At 38.6% G+C, this 27,739-nt stretch overlaps 1 protein-coding gene across 1 annotated transcript in view; it reads right to left on the bottom strand.

Moving 5' to 3' along the window:
- Positions 1 to 27,739, bottom strand: part of DHRS7C (dehydrogenase/reductase 7C) — a 107,830-nt gene that overhangs the window by 59,446 nt on the left and 20,645 nt on the right. Inside the window, exon 4 of the mRNA XM_053708498.1 lies at positions 9,312 to 9,522. Within this exon, the coding sequence (XP_053564473.1) occupies positions 9,312 to 9,522 (211 nt within the window). The remainder of the gene's footprint in view (positions 1 to 9,311; positions 9,523 to 27,739) is intronic.

Raw genomic sequence — 27,739 nt, 5'->3', positions numbered from 1 at the left:
AACGTGCATACATATACACACACTTATACACATGTGCAACAGAAGCAATTAGTATTAAGTAACAAGTATTACCTATATGTTATACTGACTTTCCACACATGAGCATCTGATAACTATAAACCTTAACATCTAAACTATAGAATTGGTGCATATCTGTACATCTAGCACTTAAGTCTGAATAACCTATACGCTTAAGGCAAAAAATCAGAGAAGAAGAACAGTACAGATAATATATCAATAATATACTTAACATATTAGTAGAGAGGAACTATCTGCCACTATCAGTGTACTTTATAAATTATTCTGGGCATACCAAAAGGTATGGGCCAGTAAAACATGTGTGTTACCATTTATATATACATCACCCAAAATCAGTACTTATAATATAGTACACGCGCAATACTAGACTGTTTGTTGAATACAGTCCAGTCTATACATGGTGAGCCAGAAGTTACTACTTAATTGATCCTTTTCCAGAAGAGATACTGTTTGTAAGCTGAGGGAAATAAGCAAAACATATGTGGAAGTGGTTGCTCATATCAGCATAGCGTACATCAGCAGAGTCTATAACTGCTTTACCCAACTCCTATTTTCGCTGAGGTTAGATTGCTTGCAAGTTGGGGTCCATACTGTATATCAACGTATATTTCCAATAGAGTACCGACTGTACATGGTAGTATTGCAATGTCTACCGGAATCCCTGTTGGGAAGGGCAGTGCTCTGGCAAAGATGTCACATTGGAGATAGAGCTCGTGGGTCTGCTCACAGAGGATCACAAGGTCTCTTGAAGGCAGCTAAGGCTTAATGAGCTGTGAGGCACCGGTAAGAGAGAGATCATGCGATTCCATGTCTTGGGTGTTCCTGGTTATCAGTGACTTATGGTCAGCGTTCCCCTGCTTATAAATAAACATATCCCCTGTAGCTGGATCTGAGGTAGAAAACAAGGGGAACGCTGATGTGTTCCCTCCAGTGCCGGTCCGTGTGATTTCATTGTCGGGTAGGTATATTGCTGATTGGACATCCTCTGTCTGCTCTATAGGCCTAGTGGGTTCCTCAAGCGCAGGGATAGCCGGCGCTGTGTGCGCACTTCTGATTGCAGCCCTGAGGTCGTCGTACCAGGCGGAGAGCTTCCGATCCAGCCCCAGGAGCAGTTCTCGGATTTCAGCAATCTCCTCCCCCATGCTCCCAGGGAGAAAACCGGTAAGTAGTGCACTCTAGATGCTCTGTTATCGTGATGGGACTCAATGCCGTTATTGTGTAGAGTTGTCTTTCGCAAAGTGAAAGCCTCCAGTGTTGAAATCAAAATGGCGTCGTAACTTTGTGTCGTAAGATCCTCTACCCTTCAGTACTACAGTTGGAGCTTCGGTTGATCACTCAGATCTCCTAGAGGAGTAATTCAGCTTCACATATCCCCTAGTAGTGCCACATAAAACTAAAGTTGGGCAACTGTGTCTCCCACACATTGCGCAGCCCCATATGAAAGGTCTTATCGGTGAATTTTGGCATGCCGCCTCAGGTTTGCGGTGCAATTCCTCCTGATCGGTCCCACAGCTTAAATTTGTTATCAGGACTTCGAGGTATGGCGTACTGTCTCATCTAAATGATATTTAAGCGCTATTAGAATTGGTAAACTGCAGAAATAGTAGTTATATATATTAAAATGTATGGAGCTCCTCTTCAATGCGACCAGCCTGCTTGGCAGTTGGCTCCGCCCCCCCTATATATATATATTTATATATGTAGTAGATAGCGCACTCCCACTCGCAAAAAATAATAGACCAGGGTGCATAAGTGGTCAAATAGAACAATACAATATATGTACTCTCTGGGTTTATAACACAGCACTCTTTAAAAATGTAACATATTACAAATTTATAAGATCCACAGACAATAAAAATATACATTCATGTGATGTGTTAAAAGTAATCATAACCAGTGAACACCTATGTTTTAAATAGTAATGTGGAATCTTAAGCGCTAATATATAAATATATAGATATCCACCAGATATCATTATATCTACTCATACAGCTCAAGTATATTTAGACCACTTGCATTGACAACACAGCTATATAGTCACATACTCACTGAGATCATACGGTCGCCATTGCCAAACAAATAAGAATCACACACACAAGGGATAGGGGCGTGGCAATAACGTCATATCATGACTCATCGTTCTAATCCAATCAGAATTAAGCATAATGCGTTGCTAAGGAGGCCAAAACGTCAAGACTACAGAGTTAAAATATACATTGATCTTATAAATATAATAACAGCATGTAACCATATCACAATCGTTGTACATAAATAGCTGTAGAATTTATATAGCTGTTATATTCACATAACATTCATTCATATACTCAAGGGGTAAAACAACAGCATTTTGTCGTAGCTCATTAAAACTCAGATATCGTATATTACTATGGAGGTTATCCACTCCAGAGATCCGGCAACAGCGTCATATCCACACTGAGCATATATCACCAATCAGCGTCAGGCATCCTACGTTGCTATGACAATTAGTCAAAATATCAACAAAGTAGCTAATGGAAGCTATCATATGTATAATATGTAAACTGAATAAGGTGTATCAAAACTAAAGTATCTAACACATTGCTATCCTCGCAACTGACAGGCACCTCTATTATACACACGTCCATAGATTTGGTGAACAATCATGTTGCTAATCCTTTTGTCTCAATGGGTATGGGGAATCCCACTTATGGTGAAAAACCTGAACATAGCTATAGATAAGTGAGCAAATAGGCATATCCTGAATAGGTGGAATAACAAAGTGAATAATGGAGCATAATCTCCAGAATAGTGATTTCATTAAATCGCTGTTAAAGGGCCAGAAGGGGAATGAATATGTTGACCCACATTAAATCTCAAATTGCTACATAGAAAATAATATCCCCTATTCTTAGCCCAACTCCAGAAGATCTATAGTGCAAATATAGGTATCTTTATGATGAATCCAATGCTTAGAATAATATTCTCAAACTAGTCAAGTATATAATTTGCAATTACTTATATACTGAGCACCCAGGGATGTATAATTTATCCTATCTCATTACCTAGCTTATTAAGTTAAGAGCATTTACACCTCATGGAGTATGGTAAGGAATCTGATGAGGAACCAACAAGTCTGGATTACAAGAAACAGTGCCTGTCCATATTAACATTGAGTCCTCCTGGGTGTAAAGTCCCCAATTTATGTATCCACTTTGTTTCCACCTGAAGGAGTTTTTTCTTCCTGTCACCCCCATGATGTCAGGGTGTTCATATACCCTCATAATGTTGGTTCTGTAAGCTTCCATATACAGGTTAGCATATGAATGGGCCATGCTTGACCCCATTGATGTACATAGTACATAAATACAAAAGCAGCTGCGTGTGGTCTTTTTAAGTCTGTGCATGAGAGATCAGAGACATCTGATGTGTTTGCTTGTAAGCAGAGCTTTTTTTATCTATCTTTCTGTGTAATTTGCTGATCTGGCTCTTGTAAGATGCATATTTGGCACAAAATTAGGTTATATCTAAGGTTAGATTGTTTTCTTTTTATTAACCATTTAGTACAATTAATAGAAAATGATTTCACAATCATTATTCTGTTTAGATTTTTCCTAGCAGTCAAGCAATTTTCTAAATAAAGATTCTCATTATAATGAATATACAGACAGGGGTTTTGAAGTAAGACCATATTGCCAAAATACTCTTCTGACTGAGCATATAACTTTTTTTTTTTTTTTTTTATAATATTTTTATTGAGGTTTGAAAATTAAAGTACATACAAGGAATAAAAATGCAATACAGAAAGCTCTGATCATATATACTTATGCACCAAGGTACAAGTAATTACATTTACTACATATACAACGCAAATTGCTATGATACAGAAAGTTTCAGAAAAAAAAACAAAAAACGGTGTATATTAAAGTACCATATTGCGCAAGAAACCTCTTTTTCCTTTTCTCTTAGGTTTGTTTGAAAGGGGGTTCACAGCAAAAGTATAAGCATGTAAATCTAAAGTACCCCTATGCACAAATAACACTTGATATAAGTGAAATTATATAACATGGAATAGATGAATATAATTTGAAGTTTGCTTATTGGTTAAAATGAAAAGGGAATGAAGACCTGCAGCAATGCCTGAATTTGTTAAGATACATAAAATTGAGGCAAAGGAACCAGGAAAGAAAACATTAACTAGGGAATAGGACTATCAATAAATTAGCAAGAGGTAGGCTTACAAGAAGCTAGGGGCCATATTCTATAAAATAATGCTCAGGATCCGGCACCACCCAGGGCCCTTGGGTTGGCGCCAGACACCCATGAAAACAGAATGGGGTCCCATACTTAAAAACAAAAACAAACTAGAATCTCTTTGTGAGAACTGAAATGATTTGAAATAGTATATGTCTCAGTCCCCGGGTGTCTTCCCAGCTCTACCCTAGTATTAGTATAGCCTCTATCGGCACTGCAACTGGTCCCTAAAAATAAAAAGGTCATATTGAATGCGGTACTTATCAAGGGAAACCGCGCAGTAAACTTTGGGATTTAAGTAAACACCCAAAGCTCTAGATAAAGTGGGGGGGGGGAGTGATAAAAGTAAAAATAAAAACATATAGATAGATATGGAGCCAGCCGCTCAGCTATTAAAGAACCGTGGAATAAAATATTGAGAATTCAGTGGCCTCTTAACACTAACTGTATAAACGCAACTTGAAGCTCAAATACTATCTGTAGAAGCCAACGCATAAATAATCAAATAGAACAGTGTGGAGGAGCATAATAACAGCATAGTTAATGAATTTTCTCTTTCTTTACAACATTTAAATGAGTGAAATAAAAGCATGCATATAGTATATATGAACATCAGCAGCTTATAGATCTGATGAATAAATGGGCTAAATTGAACTGTAAACAGGGCAAAGAACTGGTTAACAGTGTAAATGTATACATCCCTATTGCACAAAGCAATTTAAAAGAAAAGAAGCACAATTGGTCAGTAGCATGCTGCAGTTAACTATTGTGCAGAGGGATAACGTGGTTGTAGCTATGATAATGCAGTTTGGGCATACTTGCTATAGCAAGGCTCATGTAACAGTAACTTTACACATACAATGTCCGCTCAGATAATGTCACATAAGGGCCAAAGTACATCATTTACATAAGTGTTCAAAGCCACCTCTGCAGAACTATATAAGAGCAGTCAATAGAGTTATCGTTATACATTTAGGCAAACAGTAACTTTTGAAGAACGATTATCGTAGGAGAACTGCCATATAAACCTGTTGTGCAAAACAGAACACGCCAAGTACTCAAGTATTAAATAGAGACTAAAATATTGAGGAAGGCTGTTCTGCAACAGGGTATGTTTAAGTTAATAATCTATCAGTGACATAAAGTATTATAAATATAACATTGAGTTCAAATATTTTTCCGTGTAAAGATAACATGCCTGCAACACATCAAGTTATACAAAAAAAAAGAGGAATTAATAGAACTAGGGGTTCTATTTAAATGTATGTCTGTTAACAAGTTGCAAGGTATCTGACTGCATAATATATCCAATGCACCTGTGATATAGATCAACAGTTAGAAACAGCACTAGCCTGCTCCATAAAAATGTGAGGTGCAGAGCACAGCACAGCGTTCAGTTCCACTCAATAAGACTTTACCCTATGCCAGATCGACAGAGCAGGTCTCCGTTGGAGGGATTGATTAACCGGCTCACACACAGCATTGGAGGAGGACGATCATTGTGTACTAAGGGTGGTTCCCAGCTTTGAGAACAGAGTTGCCATGTAGGTCTGGATCTCGATGTCCGGAATGGTGCGTTCCCACTACTCTGCTCTTTTGTACGAGATTGAGCAGCCTCTAATAGTAATGCCCCAAATTTTATTCCAACAGCATGCCTCTGTTCCTCCACTATACCATGCGTCTGAAGGCATGGCCCTGTAGGGGACACATGTAAAGCTAGCGAGTAGGGGTATAAGGGCATCCGCATATCCTTACCGCTCTGAGAAGGGATCTGATGCGGCACACCACGTGGGAGGGTCGGCGGCGGATACTGTGATTCCACAAGAGAGACAGCTGCCTGCGTGGGTATAGGCTCAGTGCTCCGCTTCTGTGCTGGATAGTGAATCCCTGCTTCTTGGAGCTCCACCAGGAGCAGTAAGTTTTGTAGGTCCCTCTGCATGCTCTTAAAATGTTGCGCTATTAGCGCCTGGGCCTTCCGCTCCCATATGTCGACTGCCTCCATTTCAGCTGACCAGGGTTCCTCTGCTGAGGTGGATAACGGCTAACAGTAGCTGAACTCCTCTGTTACACCCGGCCAACCGGGGTGGGGGTTAGAATCATTGAGTAGAATTGTGCTAATGGCGACTGTAAATATTAGCCTCGTGGGCCCGCCAGGGCATCAAATCTCAGCTCCAGGTAGACTGTAAGTTCTGTGGCCGCTCCTTACCATCAATATGTGGAGCCGTCACACCATATATAAAATTAAAATATTTTAATGCCATCCATGTCCACTTTTTTGGCTCTGAAAAGAAACAAAGTCAGGAGCTCTGGATGCTCACGTCCTGCCATGTTGGCGGCTAGCTCCGCCCCCCCGAGCATATAACTTTAATAAGTCAAGTTGATCTTTATTATGTACCACTAATGCTTGTTGACCTGTTGTGTCTCCACAATCAATATTTTGTTACCCTTTAAGCCTGACCAGTCTCCTTCTGGCCATAGTTATTTGATATGCCCTATAGCTTTATTGCACATATCTGATTATTTATTTGAGCTATCTGAAGTATTAGTATTTGTCATATGTTTATCTCAACCGTTACCATGAATCTAGGACTGCTTTATTTTCCAATATCTGAGTTTCTTTCCAAGTCTAGTTTGCGATTTACCTTAAGGGACATTATACACTCGTTTTTTCTTTGCATAAATGTTTTGTAGATGATCTATTTATATAGCCCATAACAATTTTTATTTTTTTTAAATGTAAAGTTTTGCTTATTTTTAAATAACATTGCTCTGATTTTCAGACTCCTAACCAAGCCCCAAAGTGTTAGGAGAATTCTGACGTATACCTACTCCAGCTTGCTCCTGTTTGTCTAAAGGGTCTTTTCATATGCAAAGGAAGGGGGAGGGGGGAGGGTCTGATATTTCCCCCTTGCAGTGGGTGTTCCAGTAACCTTTTAAACAGATCTAAACTAGAATCTTCTGAGTACGTTTTTAAACGGTTTTATACTGGATTTTTAGATCAGTATCTGTGCATATTAATCTTTATAGTAGTGTCTATTACATGCAGTTATATAAACATTGGTGTATACTGTCCATTTAAACTTTAATAATAGACAGTCTACTTGATTTTTTTATTGTTTAAAAAGATAGATAACTCCTTTTGTAAATAGCACTCAGATAAGGTGGCAATCTGCAGAGGCTTAGATACAAGGAAATCACAGACGTAAAAAAAAGTGTATTGTTATAAATGTGTTGGTCACGCAAAACTGGGGAATAAGCAATAAAGGGATTATCTATCTTTTGAAAATATAAAAATTCTGGGAGTAGACTGCATCAGAATACTCATTTGCAGCAGATATACTTTTGTTAAAAAAAAAACCCACAAATAGATTCCATAAGTTTAAATGCTTAAACAAAGCATAACTCCTAGGATTTTAAGCAATCCAAAGAAATTTCAAATCACAAAAAAGAGAAAGAGAGAGATTTGAGAATACAAATTTATGAACCTATTTGACCCACTCAGCTCAGGATATATATTTATACTGTATATGCACAGGACTTTTATAGTACCATACTTGCTCAAAAGAGTCAGCCAGCCTCTTTGCACAAATTAAAACACATTATTTTCTAAAGAAATATATCCAGAATATTTATATGAAACTATTCTAAAAGCTTTGGCCCTGGCACTATAATATAACAAGTTTTCCATACTGTTTTTATTACACATACAGAGTTCCTGATGAAAGGAGGTGAGTGTACTGAAAGCTAGAAACGTTTTCCTCTTCATTAGACATTGCTTTTAATATTTTTTTCACAAAAATAATTTATACTTTTTTCTAAGGAACATAGTTGAAAACTTGCAGCATATTTTTTGCAAGAAAAACGTGATCACAAGCTGGCAATTCATAGCTCCATGTAAACGTATGAAAATTCCAGATCGTCTCTTTTCGTGGTAAAAAGGTTGGTATCTTTATTAAACCAAATTAAGGCCTCGCTTCCATTGAGTCGTAATTCAGTTTGCGTGCACTCGCAAACCGATAAATATGCTGTCGGAAGCGATATCGTTTATCGACTGTTTCCAATGGCGCGTTATACCTCAATATCGGCAGCCGGACTTCGGCTGCCGAAAAGATCTTCGCGTCCCATAGAAAGTAATAGAAGCCGTTAATCGATAAATTATACCAGGTTTCCAATGAAAGCGCTAACCGTTAATACATTGTCGGAGGCTGTCGATACATTGAGAAATATTACCCCCATCTCAACTAGGTGTAAAAGAGGAAAATTGTGCTTTTTGAGACCTATTTTCTATTGAAATTATAAAACTTGCAAATAATGCAAGTGTTTTAATGTAGAAATAAATTGTTATAAGTAATATTTATTGTTGTCTCATGTATAGAAATAGTTGAACTTATATTCTAATAGAAATATCAGTATATATTTAAATATAATAATATATGCAAGAACATATCTACAGAATGCAAACTAGACCTATGCCTAGGGCAGCAATAAATATTACTTATATTTATGAAGTGTTAAATATAATTATATTAAAAAATAGTATTTGATTATTAAAAATATGGATAAGTGTTTTTTTTTATTTTTCTTGAGAGGCGATCACAGGTAAGAAGCACGGACGTTAAACGTAAATTCTATAGCGTAAGGTCGGGTTACCTTAGCAACTAATTGATTTTCAAGAAATCCGACGTCAGATGGAAGCGTTAACACAACGTTAACTTACAGCTACACGAAAAGAGCGACTGCGCGCAACACGCTAATCTTTTCAATGGAAACCTGGTACTAAAATGCAGCCGTAAATTACTTTTAGCTGTCGGCCGCTTCGGTAGCTTACGGCTCCATTTTTAACGACTCAATGGAAGCGAGGCCTAAAACGGCATATAAACAGACCATACAGCAGGTAGGAATTACCTCAGTACTATGCTTATAAAATGTATTTAGTGTTTAATGTCTCTTTAATTTTTCAATTGCATTCTTTGTTTGTTTGTTTGTTTGTTTTTTAAATGTACCCACTTCTTATACAGAAATAAAAAAGATTAACAATGTACCTTTTGTTAAAGTGATGGGTCCAAAATAGTTGGCGTCCATTATCTTCTTATCTAGTTCTAAAGTCACACTTTGCACAGGTCCTTTTATCTTCATGCTGGCGTTATTAACTAAAACATCCACGCATCCATAGCAATCCAGAATTTCTTTACCAAGACTCTCAATATTATTTATGTCACTTATATCAAGAAGAACGAGCTTCGGTGTAAACGTCTAAAGAATAAAAAAATATTTGTTAAAAAAAATACATTTAATGAATTTCAAAGCAATGTGCTTTTCATGAGCACCAGTCAAAGCATGATAAACTTGTAAATATAATGTACTGCTATATTAAGGGACATTTCTAAAATTGTCCCACATATTAATTTTTTTCAGAATTTCCATGCTAAAACATTGGTCTTGATTCCAAACAACCTAATTGCCTTCTGATACTTGGGATATTTGGCCTATGGAAACTCCACGTATGGACATCCAGTATACAAATCGGTCATTTTTGGTTCTCTCTTACTTTTGGACTTTTCACATTCTGCACCTAAGGTTTGTTGAAAATATTTTGCTTCTATTAAAGGGACAGTCTACACCAGAATTTGTATTGTTTAAAAAGATAGATAATCCATTTATCACCTATTCCCCAGTTTTGCATAAGCAACACAGTTATATTAATACACTTTTTACCTCTGTAATTACCTTGTATCTAAGCCTCTGAAGACTGCCCCCTTATTTCAGTTCTTTTGACAGATTTTTATTTTAGCCAATCAGTGCTGGCTCCTATGTAACTCCATGTGCATGAGCACAATGTAATCTATATGACACACATGAACTAATGCCCTTTAGTGATGAAAAACTGTCAAAATGCATTCAGATGAGAGGCGGCCTTCAAGGTCTAAAAAATTAGCATATGAGCCTACCTAGGTTTAGCTTTTAACTAAGAATACCAAGATAACAAAGCAAAATTTGTGATGAAAGTTAATTTGGAAAGTTGTTTAAAATTATATGTTCTATCTGAATCATGAAAGTTTATTTTGGACTAGACTGTCCCTTTAACTGGTATTTCTGATCTATCAGCATATATATATTTGTTATCAATGTTAACCCCTTAATGACCACAACATATCCTGTACGTCTCTGGTGGTTAAGGGATTGTCTTCTTATATACTCTCCCGCGAGTGGCAAGACCGCACTATTAGACCCTCCCTCCCTCCTGCTGACTTCCTAAAATAGCGTGCTTTAAAAAAAAAAAAAGCAACCCCCATAGAAAGTCCCTTCCTAAAAACATTTTAAACATAATTCATGCTTACCTGATAAATTCCTTTCTTTCTTTGTGGTAAGAGTCAAAAAAATCCTTACTCATGGGAATTTACTTACTGGCCATCAGGAGAAGGCAAAGACACAACAAAGCTTTAAGTATCCCTCCTAAATCTCTCTCTCTCTCTCTCTCTCTCTCTCTCTCTCTCTCTCTCACTCTATCACATAGCCAAGGAAAGAAGTAAGAAATATAGTAGGGTAAGGAGGTGCAAACTATAACTGCCGCCAACCAAGATAAAAGGGGGTGGATTTGTAGACTCTTATCACTAAGAAAGAAAGGAATTTATCAGGTAAGCATAAATTATGTTTTCTTTCAAGGTGGTAAGAGTGCACAAAATCCTTACTCGTAGGAACCAATACCAAAGCTAAGGAGTCCACAAATGAAAACGGATGGCAAAGAAGAAAAGGCAGGCACCTTATTACCATAAACCCTCACCTGAAAACCTTCCCTCCCAAAACTGTCTCCACCAAGACAAAACCTGAAGCAATGGAAAGATTTGAGGATGCTAACATAATTCCATGCATAACCCCAAACAGTTTAACTGGATAGATACACATTTCTACCCCTTGTGGTAAATCATAGACAGGCAAACAGGCCTGAATTAAATATTATAGCACTGAGACAGATACAATGCAATAAAAAAATAGTCAATCTCCAAACTGACAATGTTAGAGACTGAAAATTGGAAAAAGTGCATGCCCAAAAGGGACAGCAAGCAACACTGCCAAAGGAAAAAAGTCATGGCGGAGCAATGAACATCTGGCCCAGATCCTCACATTGCGTCTCTGAAGACAAGCCGGAACTAAGAATATTGTTGTAAATATTCCTGCTCAATCACCCTTTGGATTAGGAACAATTGAAGCAACAATCAACCAGCTGATAAAATAAAGGAGCTGCTAGGATGACCACCACGTTTGCAGAGAGTCTCTCTACCTCAACCCAAATCTAGGAAATGCAAGGATCAGTCTTAGCTCAGAAAGATCTCAGAATGTATGAACTAACTTACCATCTTCAGAGTTAGAGATCTTTCCCGGAAAGTAGTGGCTAACAACTCAGAAGAAACGTTTTCCAAGTCTTGACTCCAGAAATGAGAAAGACTGAGCAGAAAATCGGAAACCAGGAAATTTGGAAGGATGTAAATCAGGCCTACTGAAAGGTCTTAGACTGCCCTCTATCAACACTGAAACTGGATCTAAACATATTGATATGACATGAGACATGGATAGAGGACTTGCAGTTCCTTACTTGACTAAAATTCCGAATGAACTATGCAGATTACAATTTCAGAGGGAAAAGGTATCTCTGATTTTAGAATAAAAAAGAAGTGTAAACAGACTTGCCAATAAAAGCAAGCAACCACAGCTGGACATAAACGCCACTTCCAACTTGCTAAGTAAATAAGTCAACCTTCTTGTTCTCATTAATGCTGAGAACCCATAACTGAGATTGCCAGCCAGAAGAAAAGAATGTGCTTCTGAATATCCTCATATTATGCTTATGAGCCTGAAACCTAAAACTACTTAAGAAAAAAACAAAATGTTCTAATTTAAACTGAAAACTAGATCCAAGATTGAGAAACATCTTCAGAAAGAGATCCCTGTTAACTTCAGACAGCTATTGGACAGATCTTTGCCTAAGAAAGAACCTGGTCTTCCCAACTCTTCTGGTTGAAACCTAGTCTGTAGAGCCCCAGAGTTGCTCCCATGACATGAACCCGTCTACTAGAGGCATGTAGGCAGAAGGGAAGATCTTGGGACAATAAAACTGTATTGATACAGGCAATACTAGGCTGGGATGGATGGTATAAAAATAACCGTCTGCAAGCGAGACCTTGAATGGAGAAATAATAAAATCCCAAGGTTTACCTTTCAAAGGGTCTGACCTATGCCGAGTCAGTCCCAGGTGCTTCTTCACATAGTCTAGTAAAACACAAAGCAGTAGACTTGTACAATCAACAAATGCATGACAACAAGACAAAGCAATAGCACTTAGTCTGAATTTCAAATGAGTAGCAATTTTTAAAGTTATGTCTATTTCCACTCCTACAGCATTATGTGACAGCCATCAGCCAATCACAAATGCATATACGTATATACTGAGAATTCCTGCACATGCCCAGCAGGAGATTTGCAACCCAAAAAGTGTAACCACAAAATGGACTGTGCACACCCTGTCAATGTAAATAAGCCGAAAAGCTGCTTAAAACTGCATGTTCTATCTGAATCATTAAGAGAGACCTTGAAGATTAAAAATCCAGTCTGTTCCATAGTTTCCTTAAGAAAAGTGAAAGAAAACTATGTAAATCGTAGTGAGTACGGGACCACAACAGTATCTCATAAATAATAGGAACTCAAATTTGTGAGTATCCTATAAAAGTAACTCGCCATAAGAGTTACACAAATGTGCAGCACTGTATAACAGAAGTACAAAGATACTGTAGAAATACTACAAAAAAGGAAAATACTGATTTATCCTTATAACAATAAAGGTATACTATTGCAAAGCAATAAATAACAGTGGTACCAGATATGCCGCAGTAAAATCGCCTCAATAAAGGTACAGTATTGCACAGCAATGAACAGCAGTAGTACAAGATATGGAAATACTGAGGTATCCACATGCTAGTAAAGTAAACTATTGCATTGCAATAAAAACAGTAAGACCAGATATGGAAAATACTGTAGTAACCACCTACAAGTAAAGTATAATATTGCATTTCAATAAATAACAGTCATGCCGAGATAGCAAATACTATAGTATCCACTCGCACATAAAAGCAGACTATTGCACAGCAATTACTAGCAGTATTATCGCAGTACAAATATAAAATAAAAACTGTAGTATCCACTCACAAGATAATATTGTATGGAAATAAATAACAGGATACAAGATATGGAAAATACAGTAGTATCCACACACACTTAAAGGGACACTGCACCCAAATTTTTTCTCTCGTGATGCAGATAGAGCATGAAATTTTAAGGAACTTTCTAATTTACTCCTATTATCATATTTTATTCATTCTCTTGGTATCTTTATTTGAAAAGCAAGAATGGAAGTTTAGAAGCCAGCCCATTTTTGGTGAACAACCTGGGTTGTTCTTGATGATTGGTGGATTAATTCATCCACCAATAAACAAGTGCTGTCCAGGATCTGAACCAAAAATTGTCTGGCTCCTTAGCTTAGGTGCCTTCTTTTTAAAATAAAGATATCAAGAGAATGAAGAAATTTTGATAATAGGAGTCAATTAGAAAGTTGCTTAAAATTGCATGCTCTATCTGAATCATGAAAGAAAAAATGTGGGTTCAGTGTCCCTTTAAAGTATACTATTGCACAGCGATAAAAACAGTAGTACTGCAGTGCAAGATATGGAAATTACTGTAGTATCCCACAGAGGGAAAAGTATGTTACTGCACAGCAATAAATAACAGTACAAGATATGGAAATTACTGTAAATAGCTTACACCTCCTATTGAGTTATGTCGGCTCAGTTCTTGTTATTTGTGAATCTGCAGGACAAACAATTAACAAAAACAAAATCTGCATAGCTATGCTCGAACAATACCAAGGGCTAGATTACAAGTGAGGCGCAAACAGTTTTACGCAAGCAATAGTGATGTCGCCAACCTAAAAATTTCGGTTCGCGAACGGCGGACTCGTACTTCCGCAACTGTTCGCGAACTGGCGAACCGGGCGAACCGCCATAGACTTCAATAGGCAGGCGAACTTTAAAACCAACAGGGACTCTTTCTGGCCACAATAGTGATGGAAAAGTTGTTTCAAGGGGACTAACACCTGGACTGTGGCATGCCGGAGGGGGATCCATGGCAAAACTCCCACGGAAAATTACATAGTTGATGCAGAGTCTGGTTTTAATCCATAAATGGCATAAATCACCTAACATTCCTAAATTGTTTGGAATAACGTGCTTTAAAACAACAGGTATGATGTTGTATCGATCAGGTAGTGTAAGGGTTATGCCCGCTTAACAGTGACAGACCAAACTCCCCGTGTAACACACCGCAAACAACCGCAAACAGTCCATTTGCACAACCACCAGATAGATAGATTTGATAGATAGATACATAGATCAATAGATGCAATATACATATGATAGATACAAATTACATAGATCAATAGATGCAATATACATTTGATAGATACGAATTACATAGATCAATAGATGCAATATACATTTGATAGATACGAATTACATAGATCAATAGATGCAATATACATTTGATAGATACGAATTACATAGATCAATAGATGCAATATACATTTGATAGATACAAATGATAGTTAGATTGATTTGATAGATAAATAGATAGATTTGATAGATATATAATTTCACCAGACAGAGAATTACAAGACGTGCGGTCTGGGACCCATGGTAAGGTTCCCAGAGGCAGTTGTGGTGCCAGGGGACGTGTATATGCCATGGATTTTCGTAACTGGGAGATGGAAAAAGATGCTCGGTTGGTCCTACTGCTTCAAATTTGGGGCACTGCCCGTGCAATCTATTGTGCCACCAGATATGAGTGGTGTGTTAAGTAGTACTATTCTTAGCAGTTTAATACCTGTTACTCCCCCTATCGGGGGAGGTGTATATGGTCGCACTAGTTGGCAAGTGTGCCTTGCACACACGCTGGCAGGCAGGCAGGCAAATGCAATTAAATAACACTAGCAGACTGATGTACACTAATGTTACAACAGATATGAGTGGTGGCACTGAGGAAGTAGGCACAGTATATTATATGCTGTGAGCCTGACACACAGGCTGGCACTAGTGGCAGGCTCGCATGGCAACTAAAATTAAATAACACTAGCAGACTGATGTAAAAGTTTTTGAAAAAAAATTTACACTAATATCACGAAAGATATGAGTGGTGGCACTGAGGATGGAAGTAGGCACATTATATGCTGTGAGGCTGACACACAGGCTGGCGGCTCTAGTGGCAGGCTGGCCTGGCAACTAAAATTAAATAACACTAGCAAACTGATGTAAAAGTTTTTTTTTTTAAAAATTACACTTTTGTTACAACAGATATGAGTGGTGGCACTGAGGATGGAAGTAGGCACAGTATATGCTGTGAGCCTGACACACAGGCTGGCACTAGTGGCAGGCTGGCGTGGCAACTAAAATTAAATAACACTAGCAGACTGATGTAAAAGTTTTTTTTAAAAAAAAGTTACACTAATGTTACAACAGATATGAGTGGTGGCACTAAGGATGGAAGTAGGCACAGTATATGCTGTGAGGCTGACACACAGGCTTGCAGCACTAGTGGCAGGCTGGCCTGGCAAATAAAATTAAATAACACTAGCAGACTGATGTAAAAGTTTTTTTTTTATAAATTTACACTAATGTTAAAACAGATATGAGTGGTGGCACTGAGGATGGAAGTAGGCACAGTATATGCTGTGAGCCTGACACACAGGCTGGCACTAGTGGCAGGCTGGCCTGGCAACTAAAATTAAATAACACTAGCAGACTGATGTAAAAGTTTTTTGTAAAAAATTTTACACTAATGTTACAACAGATATGAGTGGTAGCACTGAGGATGGAAGTAGGCACAGTATATGATGTGAGCCTGACACACAGGCTGGCACTAGTGGCAGGCTGGCATGGCAACTAAAATTAAATAACACTAGCAGACTGAGGTAAAAGTTTTTTTTTAAAAAATTTACACTAATGTCACAACAGATATGAGTGGTGGCACTGAGGATGGAAGTAGGCACAGTATATGCTGTGAGGCTGACACACAGGCTGGCAGCACTAGTGGCAGGCTGGCCTGGCAACTAAAATTAAATAACACTAGCAGACTGATGTAAAAAATTTTTTTAAAATTTACACTAATGTTACAACAGATATGAGTGGTGGCACTGAGGATGGAAGTAGGCACAGTATATGCTGTGAGCCTGACACACAGGCTGGCACTAGTGGCAGGCTGGTCTGGCAACTAAAATTAAATAACACTAGCAGACTGATGTAAAAGTTTTTTTTTAAAAAAAGTTACACTAATGTTACAACAGATATGAGTGGTGGCACTGAGGATGGAAGTAGGCACAGTATATGCTGTGAGCCTGACACACAGGCTGGCACTAGTGGCAGGCTGGCCTGGCAACTAAAATTAAATAACACTAGCAGACTGATGTAAAAGTTTTTTTTTTTTTTAAAAATTAGACTAATGTTACACCAGATATGAGTGGTGGCACTGAGGCTGGCAGTGGCAGGCTGGCCTGGCAACTGAAATTAGATTACAGTAGCAGACTGATGTAAAAGTTTTTTTAAAAAAAATGTACACTAATGTTACACCAGATATGAGTCGTGGCACAGAGCAATTAATCACAGTATATGCTGTGAGCCTGACACACAGGCCTACTGGCAACTGAAATTAGATTACACTAGCAAACTGATGTAAAAGTTTTTTTTTTTAGAATTTACACTAATGTTCCACCAGATATGAGTGGTGGCAGTGAGCATGAAGGCACAGTATATGCTGTGAGCCTCACACACAGGCTGACAGGCAGGCAAATGAAATTAGATTACAAAAAAAAAAGAAGGGCTTTTTGGGGTGCTGTCCTTACAGCAGAGATTAGATGAGTCCTTCAGGACTGTAGTGGACACTGAATACACTAGCCTAGCTATCAATTTCCCTATAAAATCACCAGCAGCTACACTGTCCCTCCTCTCACTAAGAATGCAGGATCATAATGAATCTAAAATGGCTGCTGTCCAGGAGCTGGGAGGGTCTGGGAGGGAGGGTCTGCTGCTGATTGGCTGAAATGTGTCTGCAGACTGTGAGATACAGGGTCAAAGTTTACTCAATGATGACGAATAGGGGGCGGATCGAACATTGCATATGTTCGCCCGCCGCTGCGAACACGAACAAGCTAAGATCACCGGGAACTGTTCTCCGGCAAACTGTTCGCGACATCACTAGCAAGCAATATCGTCTTTTTGCGAGCATTTTTAATTGAGTTGATATTACAAGTTGAGCGAAATCGCAATTTACACTTCAATCCTCACTGTGATCTTAGAGCTCTGGTTAACTGTTTTCTAAAACTAAAAAAGTGTCACAAAACAAATAAAAAATACATTACAAAGTACAGTTACACTCATAATAACACCATCAAATAAAATATTTACAAAAAATATTGCACCAAAAAGTTATAATGGCTCAAAGATATGAGATCTCAGGTGTTAAAGAAAAAAAAGCCGCCAAAGTACTTAAACATATCTATATACATACAAAAATAACTTTAGCAATGTATCTGTATATATCTCTATGTTAAACTAATTTGTACCTGGCTTGGTACGAGCGGGAACTCATGAGGCCATTTGACCATCCAAATGTACAATATTAGCTACAAGAGCTACAAGAGTGGGTGTCGCGTTTGAACTCCATGGCAAGCCCTATCAGATTTAATCTTGAATATTATCTATGCACACTGCACATTTTAGATCTTAATGTTTTTAAGACTGATGCCTGTGATCAATACCGGTTTGGTACATCTTTATATTCCAAGCCGACAGATCGCAACTCTTTATAAGATGCTAGAAGTTTTCATCCCAGGCATCAAAAGAAGGATTATTACCTTGCAGCTTACTCGGGTCATCAGGAACAACAGTGAGATACCCATCATGCAGACACAATTGATGGAAATGGAAGAGAAACTTGCCTTGAGGGGCTATACTAGAGAAAAGATTGGATCTATCCATGAGAGGTTGCTGAGCACTGAGGTTGATGTGAACACCAATGATATGGCCACAGTCAAATCTAGACAACAACTAAATCTGATTACCACATATGTACATAGGTGTGACACTTTGGTGAAGGCTGTACGACGACACTGGCTGGTTGTGGAGATGGACACAACACTTCATTTCAGAGGATGACTGCCCCCAGGATGTTGTACCGTAGGGCGAGCAACCTAAGAGACCTGTTGGTCAAAGCTGACCCAGTAAATCACTACATGAAGGAAACATGGTTGAAATCAGCAAAAATGGGTTGCTTCCCCTGTGGCAGTTGTATTACCTGCAATGGTATGCTTAGGGGCTCATCATTCCAACACCCACACAACAATCATAGATACACGATATGCCATAGGTTGTCATGCACCAGTACATTTGTGGTTTACATGCTGATATGCCCGTGCACGAGGGTGTACATTGGGAATTTGGTAACTACCTTCCATGAACGGATGGCCAATCACTGTTATGCCATTCGTAAAGCACTAACTAAGGGTGAATCGGACCAGCCGGTGGCACGCCACTTCATTGAGTTTAATCACGGTGTTTCAAGCCTACGATCTATGTTGATGCCTGCCTAGACATATATACACTTATAAATACATTAATATATATTTATGCATATTTTTCATATTTTCATATCGGTTATGCGCATATTACAGTATGCGATTGGGTATGCGCATTTTACAAAAAACATATTAAAGAACATTGGAATATGAAATATTCATAATTTCATGTAGGGTTAGCGCTATTGTCATGGTGTTTTCGCGAGAGAGTGGGTTTTTTCAACCTTTTTGCTCCATTGACTTTTATGAGGGAATTGGAAAAAACGTGATTGCAATTTTGGTTACCGCTAGAACAAAAATATATATTTTTTTGGAACTTGTAATGCCAGCGCAAAAAGCTTAATGCTAGCTGTGTTTTCGCTTATGCAAAAAAATACCGCGCCACTTGTAATCTAGCCTTAAAAGTTTTGTTTTACTTTAATTGCACAGTACCTTCACTTAACTACTAAATCACACAGACTGATGATTACTAGAGCTTAAGTTCTCCCACGGACACTTCACATTCTTTATCACTGTTTGTAAGTACAAAATTGAATACATAGCTCCTTAAAGGGACACTGAACCCAATTTTTTTTCTTTTGTGATTCAGATAGAGCATGCAATTTTAAGCAACTTTCTAATTTACTCCTATTATCAATTTTGCTTCGTTCTCTAGCTTTCTTTATTTGAAAAAGAAGGCATCTAAGCTATCTTTTTTGGTTCAGACCATGGAAAGCACTTTTTTATTGGTGGGTGAATTTACCCACCAATCAGCAAGAACAACACAGTGTGTTAACCAAAAATGGTCCGGCATCTAAACTTACATTCTTGCATTTCAAATAAAGATACCAAGAGAATGAAGAAAATTTGATAATAGGAGTAAATTAGAAAGTTGCTTACAATTGCATGCTCTCTCTCTCTCTCTTAATCACGAAAGTAAAAAATTTGGGTTCAGTGTCCCTTTAATGTGTTGGTTCTTTTACTAGTTGTCAAGCGATTGTGCTAGATTCCAGTATACACTTCTAGTTGATTTAGTAACTGGTACCTCGCAATCTACATCGGTCATACTAAAGTTCCCCATTACTATAACCTTCCCTTTCATTGTAATATTTTTAGTTTCATCAGTTAATAATCATTCTAACCCCAATTCTGAACACTTATTTCCTTTCATTTCATTTTCTACAGTTGGCCAAACACTTTCTACGTTGAAATTAGTTTCTGCAATTTCAGTTACTTTAATATTTTCTTTAGCCGATTGGCCGCAAATCTGCAGGGGGCGGCATTGCACAAGAAGTTTACTAGAACTGCTTGTGCAATGCTAAATGTCGACAGCATATCATGTCCACCAGACATTGATAATTCGGCCCCTGTGTCCCAATCATGAGAATCATTGTACCATGTCTGTTAGTTTAAAATGAGGAATGTGCAGAAATCTTGTTGTCATTTCAGAATATTGAATTATAATAAGGGGAAGTACTAATTCCCATTAGTTTGTAAGCTTATCAGCCCAGCAACCCTGTAGATAACCTTCTTGAAAGGTGATCTGCAACGGGTAGTAACTTGGTGAAGGGCCCGCTGCCTATTAATTTGGTACAAAATGTGCCTTTTAAATGCTACCATTCTATATCATACCTATTTTTATTGTGCCACATAATCTATTAGCGCTCTTCAAATAAATGATCTATTCTCAAAATTATCTCCATATTTTTCATGACATTTCATGAAAATTAAATTTAATGTTTTCTTATAAAAATATATTTATTACAAAAACATCACTTTACCATGTTGAATCATATTCAAGTCTAATCTAATATGACATTATAATATGTTCCCTTTTGGAGAATAAGTATACAAAAGAGAAAAAAAGTGTCCATTCAGCTCTGGGCGCGTTGGTGTATTAAATTATAAACAATATCTATAAATGATCTCAGAGGGAAAAAGAAAATACTGCTGGCCAGTATGTTCCTTACTCTGCCTGTATCTAATCAATGGTTACTGTAGCCTGTATGTGACTATTTCCATATTTGTCAACACCAAATCCCTGCTCATTGTCTGGTTCTGATCACTACACTATTTCAACCTCAAATTCATCTCTTGCATAAGGTATACCCCCTGTTCCTCATACAGAGTACAGTCCTAGTCTTTGTTCCATTAAATCTTGCTGAACTAACCCGTGAATAAGGAGATATTGCCAAAATGACTATATATATATATATATATATATATATATATATATATATATATATAGCAATATCCGTTCAACCCCTAAAGGCAGAGAAACGCTTCACTCTCCGGTCTTATCAAATATCCTTTATTAGGTATCCAGCATTAATTGACAAATCCCCCAAACGTTTCGATACCGGTTGGTATCTTTATCAATGGGTAATCAGAACATATCTATCCCAAAAGAAGGCTCCTAATACTAACCAAAAACCACTCACCTATATACACCTGTAAGGCGTCCCTGTCACTTCCGGTGTATCGGAAGCCGCCCACCCACACGCTTGCGTCCAGGAGTTCGCTAACCGCATGGCTAATTAGCATATCCAATCACGTAATGACGTTTGCGCTCCAACCGCGCATAGTTACTCCTGCTAGTGCGCATGTCCGGGTGGCCAGAGTTCCGATACCACCGGACTAACTGTTACAAGTGTAACTACTATAACCTCATAAGTGCAAAGAACTAACTAACCAAATAAAATCTATAAAAATATTACAATTACCTGAGGTTTCAAAAACAGACTTGGTTCCTTATATCTACAATATTTTAGCGTATTAGTAAGATACTTATGCATTTTTATATACAGTTTGCTGAGCTATTCACTACTCCTTTACTATCTCATCTGTAATCTACATAATGTCAATTTTACTAGATCAAATATGTTGTATTACAATTATCAATAAATCATATAACTTCTATGCCAACTGGAGTACAGTGAGAAACTTTGTTATGGCCACAGCAATACACTGAACACAGTACTATTCAGAGACTTTATGAATACATATGATCTGGACCAGTCCATCTTCTTAGATATTGATGACCTAGACCGATAAATCATGGACATCTCACTCAGAGAAAGACACCAAAGTCCATCTATACATTCAGACCCTTAGGAGCCACTGTGTCCAGACGATAAATCCAGGAGGTCTCAACTTGGAGCAGTTTCGTATTCCTATCCCCTCCCCTTCATAAGGGGGGCACATGATCAATGAGCATAGTCCTTAAACTAGCCACTGTGTGTCCTGCTTGGAGAAAATGTCTGGCAACCGGTTGGTCCGATGTTTTCTTGTCTATCGCTTGTCTAATCGCATGGCGATGATTAGCCATCCTCTCACGAAATGTAGTTGAGGTCTTACCCACATAGGCAAGCGAACATGGGCACATTAGTATGTAAACCACGTAGGTACTCATACATGACAGTCTGTGCAAAATCTTGTACTTTCTCCCAGTGTGTGGGTGGTGAAAGAACATCCCTGTTAGCATACTATAGATGCAGAGCGCATCCTTGCAAATACAGACTTGCGTGAATTGAGAGGGGAGACACCTCTAGATGTTTATCACAAATTGTTGAATTTACAGAAAAGAGAGGTAGATCACCATCTACATACTGTGTACCTGTCCAACTACCATCGCAATAAAAATATACCACGTGGTTTTCGCATTAAGAACACACCCACAATAGGTAGGGCCAACCCTGAATTCTATAGGAAGTGGTGCTCAATCTTAAACAAATGCTCATATGACCTCATTCTATTGGTGATTGAGGAATCCAATAGATTATTACATCTAATTAGAGTGGAAATCAATGAGGTTAAAGAGATGAGCTACCAGATCCTAACGGAAGATACAGGTGAAGATTGGGTTAACAAATTACAAGGGCAAGTTAACAAATATAAAAATGATTTGTTAACTTTTAAGAATAACAAATTGATTACTGTAGAGACTGATTACAGGGAAAGAAGAGTCTACAGGTGGCTCTATGGGAAAGAGGACAATAGACCACAGTTTAGACGAAGGAGACGCTTTAATAATAGAAATATTGCTGACACCGTTGACAGTAGTGGAGGTGATTCATCTGGGCCAGATAATGATGAAACTAACCCAAATGGAAATACTGGTCACCCTGTAGGTGGGGTAAGCACTAGATCTTCCAAAAAACCTCCGCTTCCAGCAAAACAAAACGAGCAAGACCGCACACGAGGAGGGGAGGTTTCAAAGAAAAAAGCAGGCAAGAAAAAGTAGATATTATCTACAATCTAAGTGATAGAGCTCTTAGTATAGATGAGAAAAGCTTGCTAAATAAGGGCTTGTCCTTTGTCCCTACTCCAGCTGTGGACAAATTTAAAATGAATATTGAAACTTACAAACTACATAGACAGCTTAAGATCAAGGATTTTTTTAAAAATAGTGAACAAACCACAGTCAGCAAGTTTAAAAGTAAGAGTAAGTTTGATCCAATCAACTTAAACCCTTCTATCCGTAGTTTCTCACGCATGATTAATGATACGTGTGAACAAGCAAAAGTGGAAAATGTTTTTCCTAATCTCACTAAAGGAGAAAAAGTGGCCCTAAAGAGTTTAAAGAATGATAACACGATCATTATTCATGCGGCGGACAAAGGAGGTTCTATAGTGGTTCAAAATTATGCTGACTATAGAGAGGAAGCCTATAGACAGCTGACTGATAATCGCATCTATTGTAAACTAAGAGGGAATCCAATAAATACATTCAAGAAGGAGTTGGATCTTATATTGAAATGTGGGCTAGAATCAGGTATGATTGATGAAAATGAATTTGAATATATGACTATCACATTTCCGGTTATTCCGGTATTTTATCTGTTGCCCAAAGTACACAAGACTCTGATTAAACCTCCTGGCAGACCTATTGTGTCTGCCAGGGATTCTTTGTGTTCTAATGTGGCCATTTTCATAGATCATCACCTGCAGCCAGTTGTAAAGGAGTCATATTCCTTTATACTTCATTCTCCCTCACTCATTCGTAGGTTACTTGCTTGGAATGACCTTGGCCCAGATGACCTACTCGTTACAATGGATGTTGATAGCTTGTACACTGTCATCCCTCAGGATGGTGGTGTACAAGCAGTCAGATCCATGCTAAGCAAATCTTTGGCGTATGCAGGACCACCCATTGAGTTCCTATTGGAACTATTGAAATTTTGTTTAGAAAAAAACTTTTTCAAATTTGAGAAGGATTTCTTTTTACAAATATCAGGAACTGCAATGGGTTCCAATATGGCTCCCGCATACGCCAATCTGTATACGTCTTGGTATGAGTCCATGGTCATGCGAATTCGTACAATTGATAAAATCAAACTGTATGTCAGATATATTGACGATGTGCTTTTGGTATGGCGAGGATCTGAGGAATCCCTAGAACAGTGGGTTGACAGCTTAAACCAGCTTGAGTCAACCATTCGATTTAAGGTTGCCCATAACAGGGTGAGCATACCATTTCTAGATCTTAATGTATCTGTCTATACAGAAGGTGATTGTTACAATTTTCTACCTCCTTGTATTCAAAACCGACGGATAGAAACTCATTGTTGCTATCCACAAGCTTTCACCCTGAGCATCAGAAAAAGAGTATTGTCTCCTCTCAACTCACGCGGTTGGCCCGCAATAACACATTAAGAGAGACTAGAAAAATACAGGAAGACGAAATGATTACGAAATTGGAGCAACGAGGATATGCAAGAAAGTTGATAACACAGGTGCAAACCAACCTGGCCCGGGATGATCAAGTATCCTTGTTACAACCACATGATCCTACTGATAAGGTGGAAAATAATGGTGATATCATTAATTTTGTAACCACGTTCAACCCCGTATCTAAGATATTGTCTGAGTCTGTCAAGAAGAACTGGGACATTATTAGTACTGACAAAACACTACCATTCTTGCATACAACAGCCCCACGGATGGCTTATAAGAGAGCACCCAATATGAAGGATCTCCTGGTCCATAATGACCCTGTGAAGTGCTATGAAAAAAGTACATGGCTGGATACCAGGAAAAAAGTTGGCTGCTACAGATGTGGGGATTGCACTATGTGCAATAGTATGCTAACAGGGATGTTCTTTCACCACCCACACACTGGGAGAAAGTACAAGATTTTGCACAGACTGTCATGTATGAGTACCTACGTGGTTTACATACTAATGTGCCCATGTTCGCTTGTCTATGTGGGTAAGACCTCAACTACATTTCGTGAGAGGATGGCTAATCATCGCCATGCGATTAGACAAGCGATAGACAAGAAAACATCGGACCAACCGGTTGCCAGACATTTTCTCCAAGCAGGACACACAGTGGCTAGTTTAAGGACTATGCTCATTGATCATGTGCCCCCCTTATGAAGGGGAGGGGATAGGAATACGAAACTGCTCCAAGTTGAGACCTCCTGGATTTATCGTCTGGACACAGTGGCTCCTAAGGGTCTGAATGTATAGATGGACTTTGGTGTCTTTCTCTGAGTGAGATGTCCATGATTTATCGGTCTAGGTCATCAATATCTAAGAAGATGGACTGGTCCAGATCATATGTATTCATAAAGTCTCTGAATAGTACTGTGTTCAGTGTATTGCTGTGGCCATAACAAAGTTTCTCACTGTACTCCAGTTGGCATAGAAGTTATATGATTTATTGATAATTGTAATACAACATATTTGATCTAGTAAAATTGACATTATGTAGATTACAGATGAGATAGTAAAGGAGTAGTGAATAGCTCAGCAAACTGTATATAAAAATGCATAAGTATCTTACTAATACGCTAAAATATTGTAGATATAAGGAACCAAGTCTGTTTTTGAAACCTCAGGTAATTGTAATATTTTTATAGATTTTATTTGGTTAGTTAGTTCTTTGCACTTATGAGGTTATAGTAGTTACACTTGTAACAGTTAGTCCGGTGGTATCGGAACTCTGGCCACCCGGACATGCGCACTAGCAGGAGTAACTATGCGCGGTTGGAGCGCAAACGTCATTACGTGATTGGATATGCTAATTAGCCATGCGGTTAGCGAACTCCTGGACGCATGCACGTGGGTGGGCGGCTTCCGATACACCGGAAGTGACAGGGACGCCTTACAGGTGTATATAGGTGAGTGGTTTTTGGTTAGTATTAGGAACCTTCTTTTGGGATAGATATGTTCTGATTACCCATTGATAAAGATACCAACCGGTATCGAAACGTTTGGGGGATTTGTCAATTAATGCTGGATACCTAATAAAGGATATTTGATAAGACCGGAGAGTGAAGCGTTTCTCTGCCTTTAGGGGTTGAACGGATATTGCTATTTGTCTTCTACGCAGCACCCCGGCGGATGCCTTGTGTCGCAGTGAGTGCACCTGTTTGGATACTTATATATATATATATATATATATATATATATATATATACCCATATACAGTATCTCACAAAAGTGAGTACACCCCTCACATTTTTGTAAATATTTTATTATATCTCTTCATGTGACAACACTGAAGAAATTACACTTTGCTACAATGTAAAGTAATGAGTGTACAGCCTGTATAACAGTGTAAATTTGCTGTCCCCTCAAAATAACTCAACACAGAGCCATTAATGTCTAAATTGTTGGCAACAAAAGTGAGTACACTCCTAACTGGAAATGTCCAAATTGGGCCCAAAGTGTCAATAATTTGTGTGGCCACTATTATTTTCCAGCACTGCCTTAACCCTCTTGGGCATGGAGTTCAACAGAGCTTCACAGGTTGCCACTGGAGTCCTCTTGCACTCCTTTATGACGACATCATGGAGCTGGTGGATGTTAGAGACCTTGTGCACCCCCACCTTCCATTTGAGGATGCCCCACATATGCTCAATAGGCTTTAGGCCTAGAGACATGCTTGGACAGTCCATCACCTTTACCCTCAGCTTCTTTAGCAAGGCAGTGGTTGTCTTGAAGGTGTGTTTGGGGTTGTTATTTTGGAATACTGCCCTGCGGCCCAGTCTCCGAAGGGAGGGGATCATGCTCTGCTTCAGTATGTCCCAGTACATGTTGGCATTCATGGTTCCCTCAGTGAACTGTAGCTTCCTAGTGCCAGCAGCACTCATGCAGGCCCAGACCATGACACTCCCACCACCATGCTTGACTGTAGGCAAGACACACTTGTCTTTGTACTCCTCACCTGGTTGACGCCACACACGCTTGACACCTTCTGAACCAGAGGTGCCATGTAGAACTCCCATTGACCAGTATGAGAGAGTGTGAGAGCAATAACACCAAATTTAACATACCTGCTCCCCATTTACACCTGAGTCCTTTTAACACTAATGAGTCACATGACTGGGGAGAGAAAATGACCCACTTTTGTTGCCAATTGTTTAGACATTAATGACTGTGTGTTGAGTTATTTTGAGGGAAAAACATAATTTATGCTTACCTGATAAATTCCTTTCTTCTGTTGTGTGATCAGTCCACGGGTCATCATTACTTCTGGGATATAACTCCTCCCCAACAGGAAATGCAAGAGGATTCACCCAGCAGAGCTGCATATAGCTCCTCCCCTCTACGTCAGTCCCAGTCATTCGACCAAGAATCAACGAGAAAGGAGTAACCAAGGGTGAAGTGGTGACTGGAGTATAATTTAAAAGATATTTACCTGCCTTAAAACAGGGCGGGCCGTGGACTGATCACACAACAGAAGAAAGGAATTTATCAGGTAAGCATAAATTATGTTTTCTTCTGTTATGTGTGATCAGTCCACGGGTCATCATTACTTCTGGGATACCAATACCAAAGCAAAAGTACACGGATGACGGGAGGGATAGGCAGG

Source organism: Bombina bombina, chromosome 1 (assembly GCF_027579735.1).
Source record: "Bombina bombina isolate aBomBom1 chromosome 1, aBomBom1.pri, whole genome shotgun sequence".
NCBI lineage: Eukaryota > Metazoa > Chordata > Amphibia > Anura > Bombinatoridae > Bombina > Bombina bombina.
The sequence above is the reverse complement of the archived record's forward strand: the minus strand, read 5'-3'. Positions and strand labels throughout refer to the sequence as shown.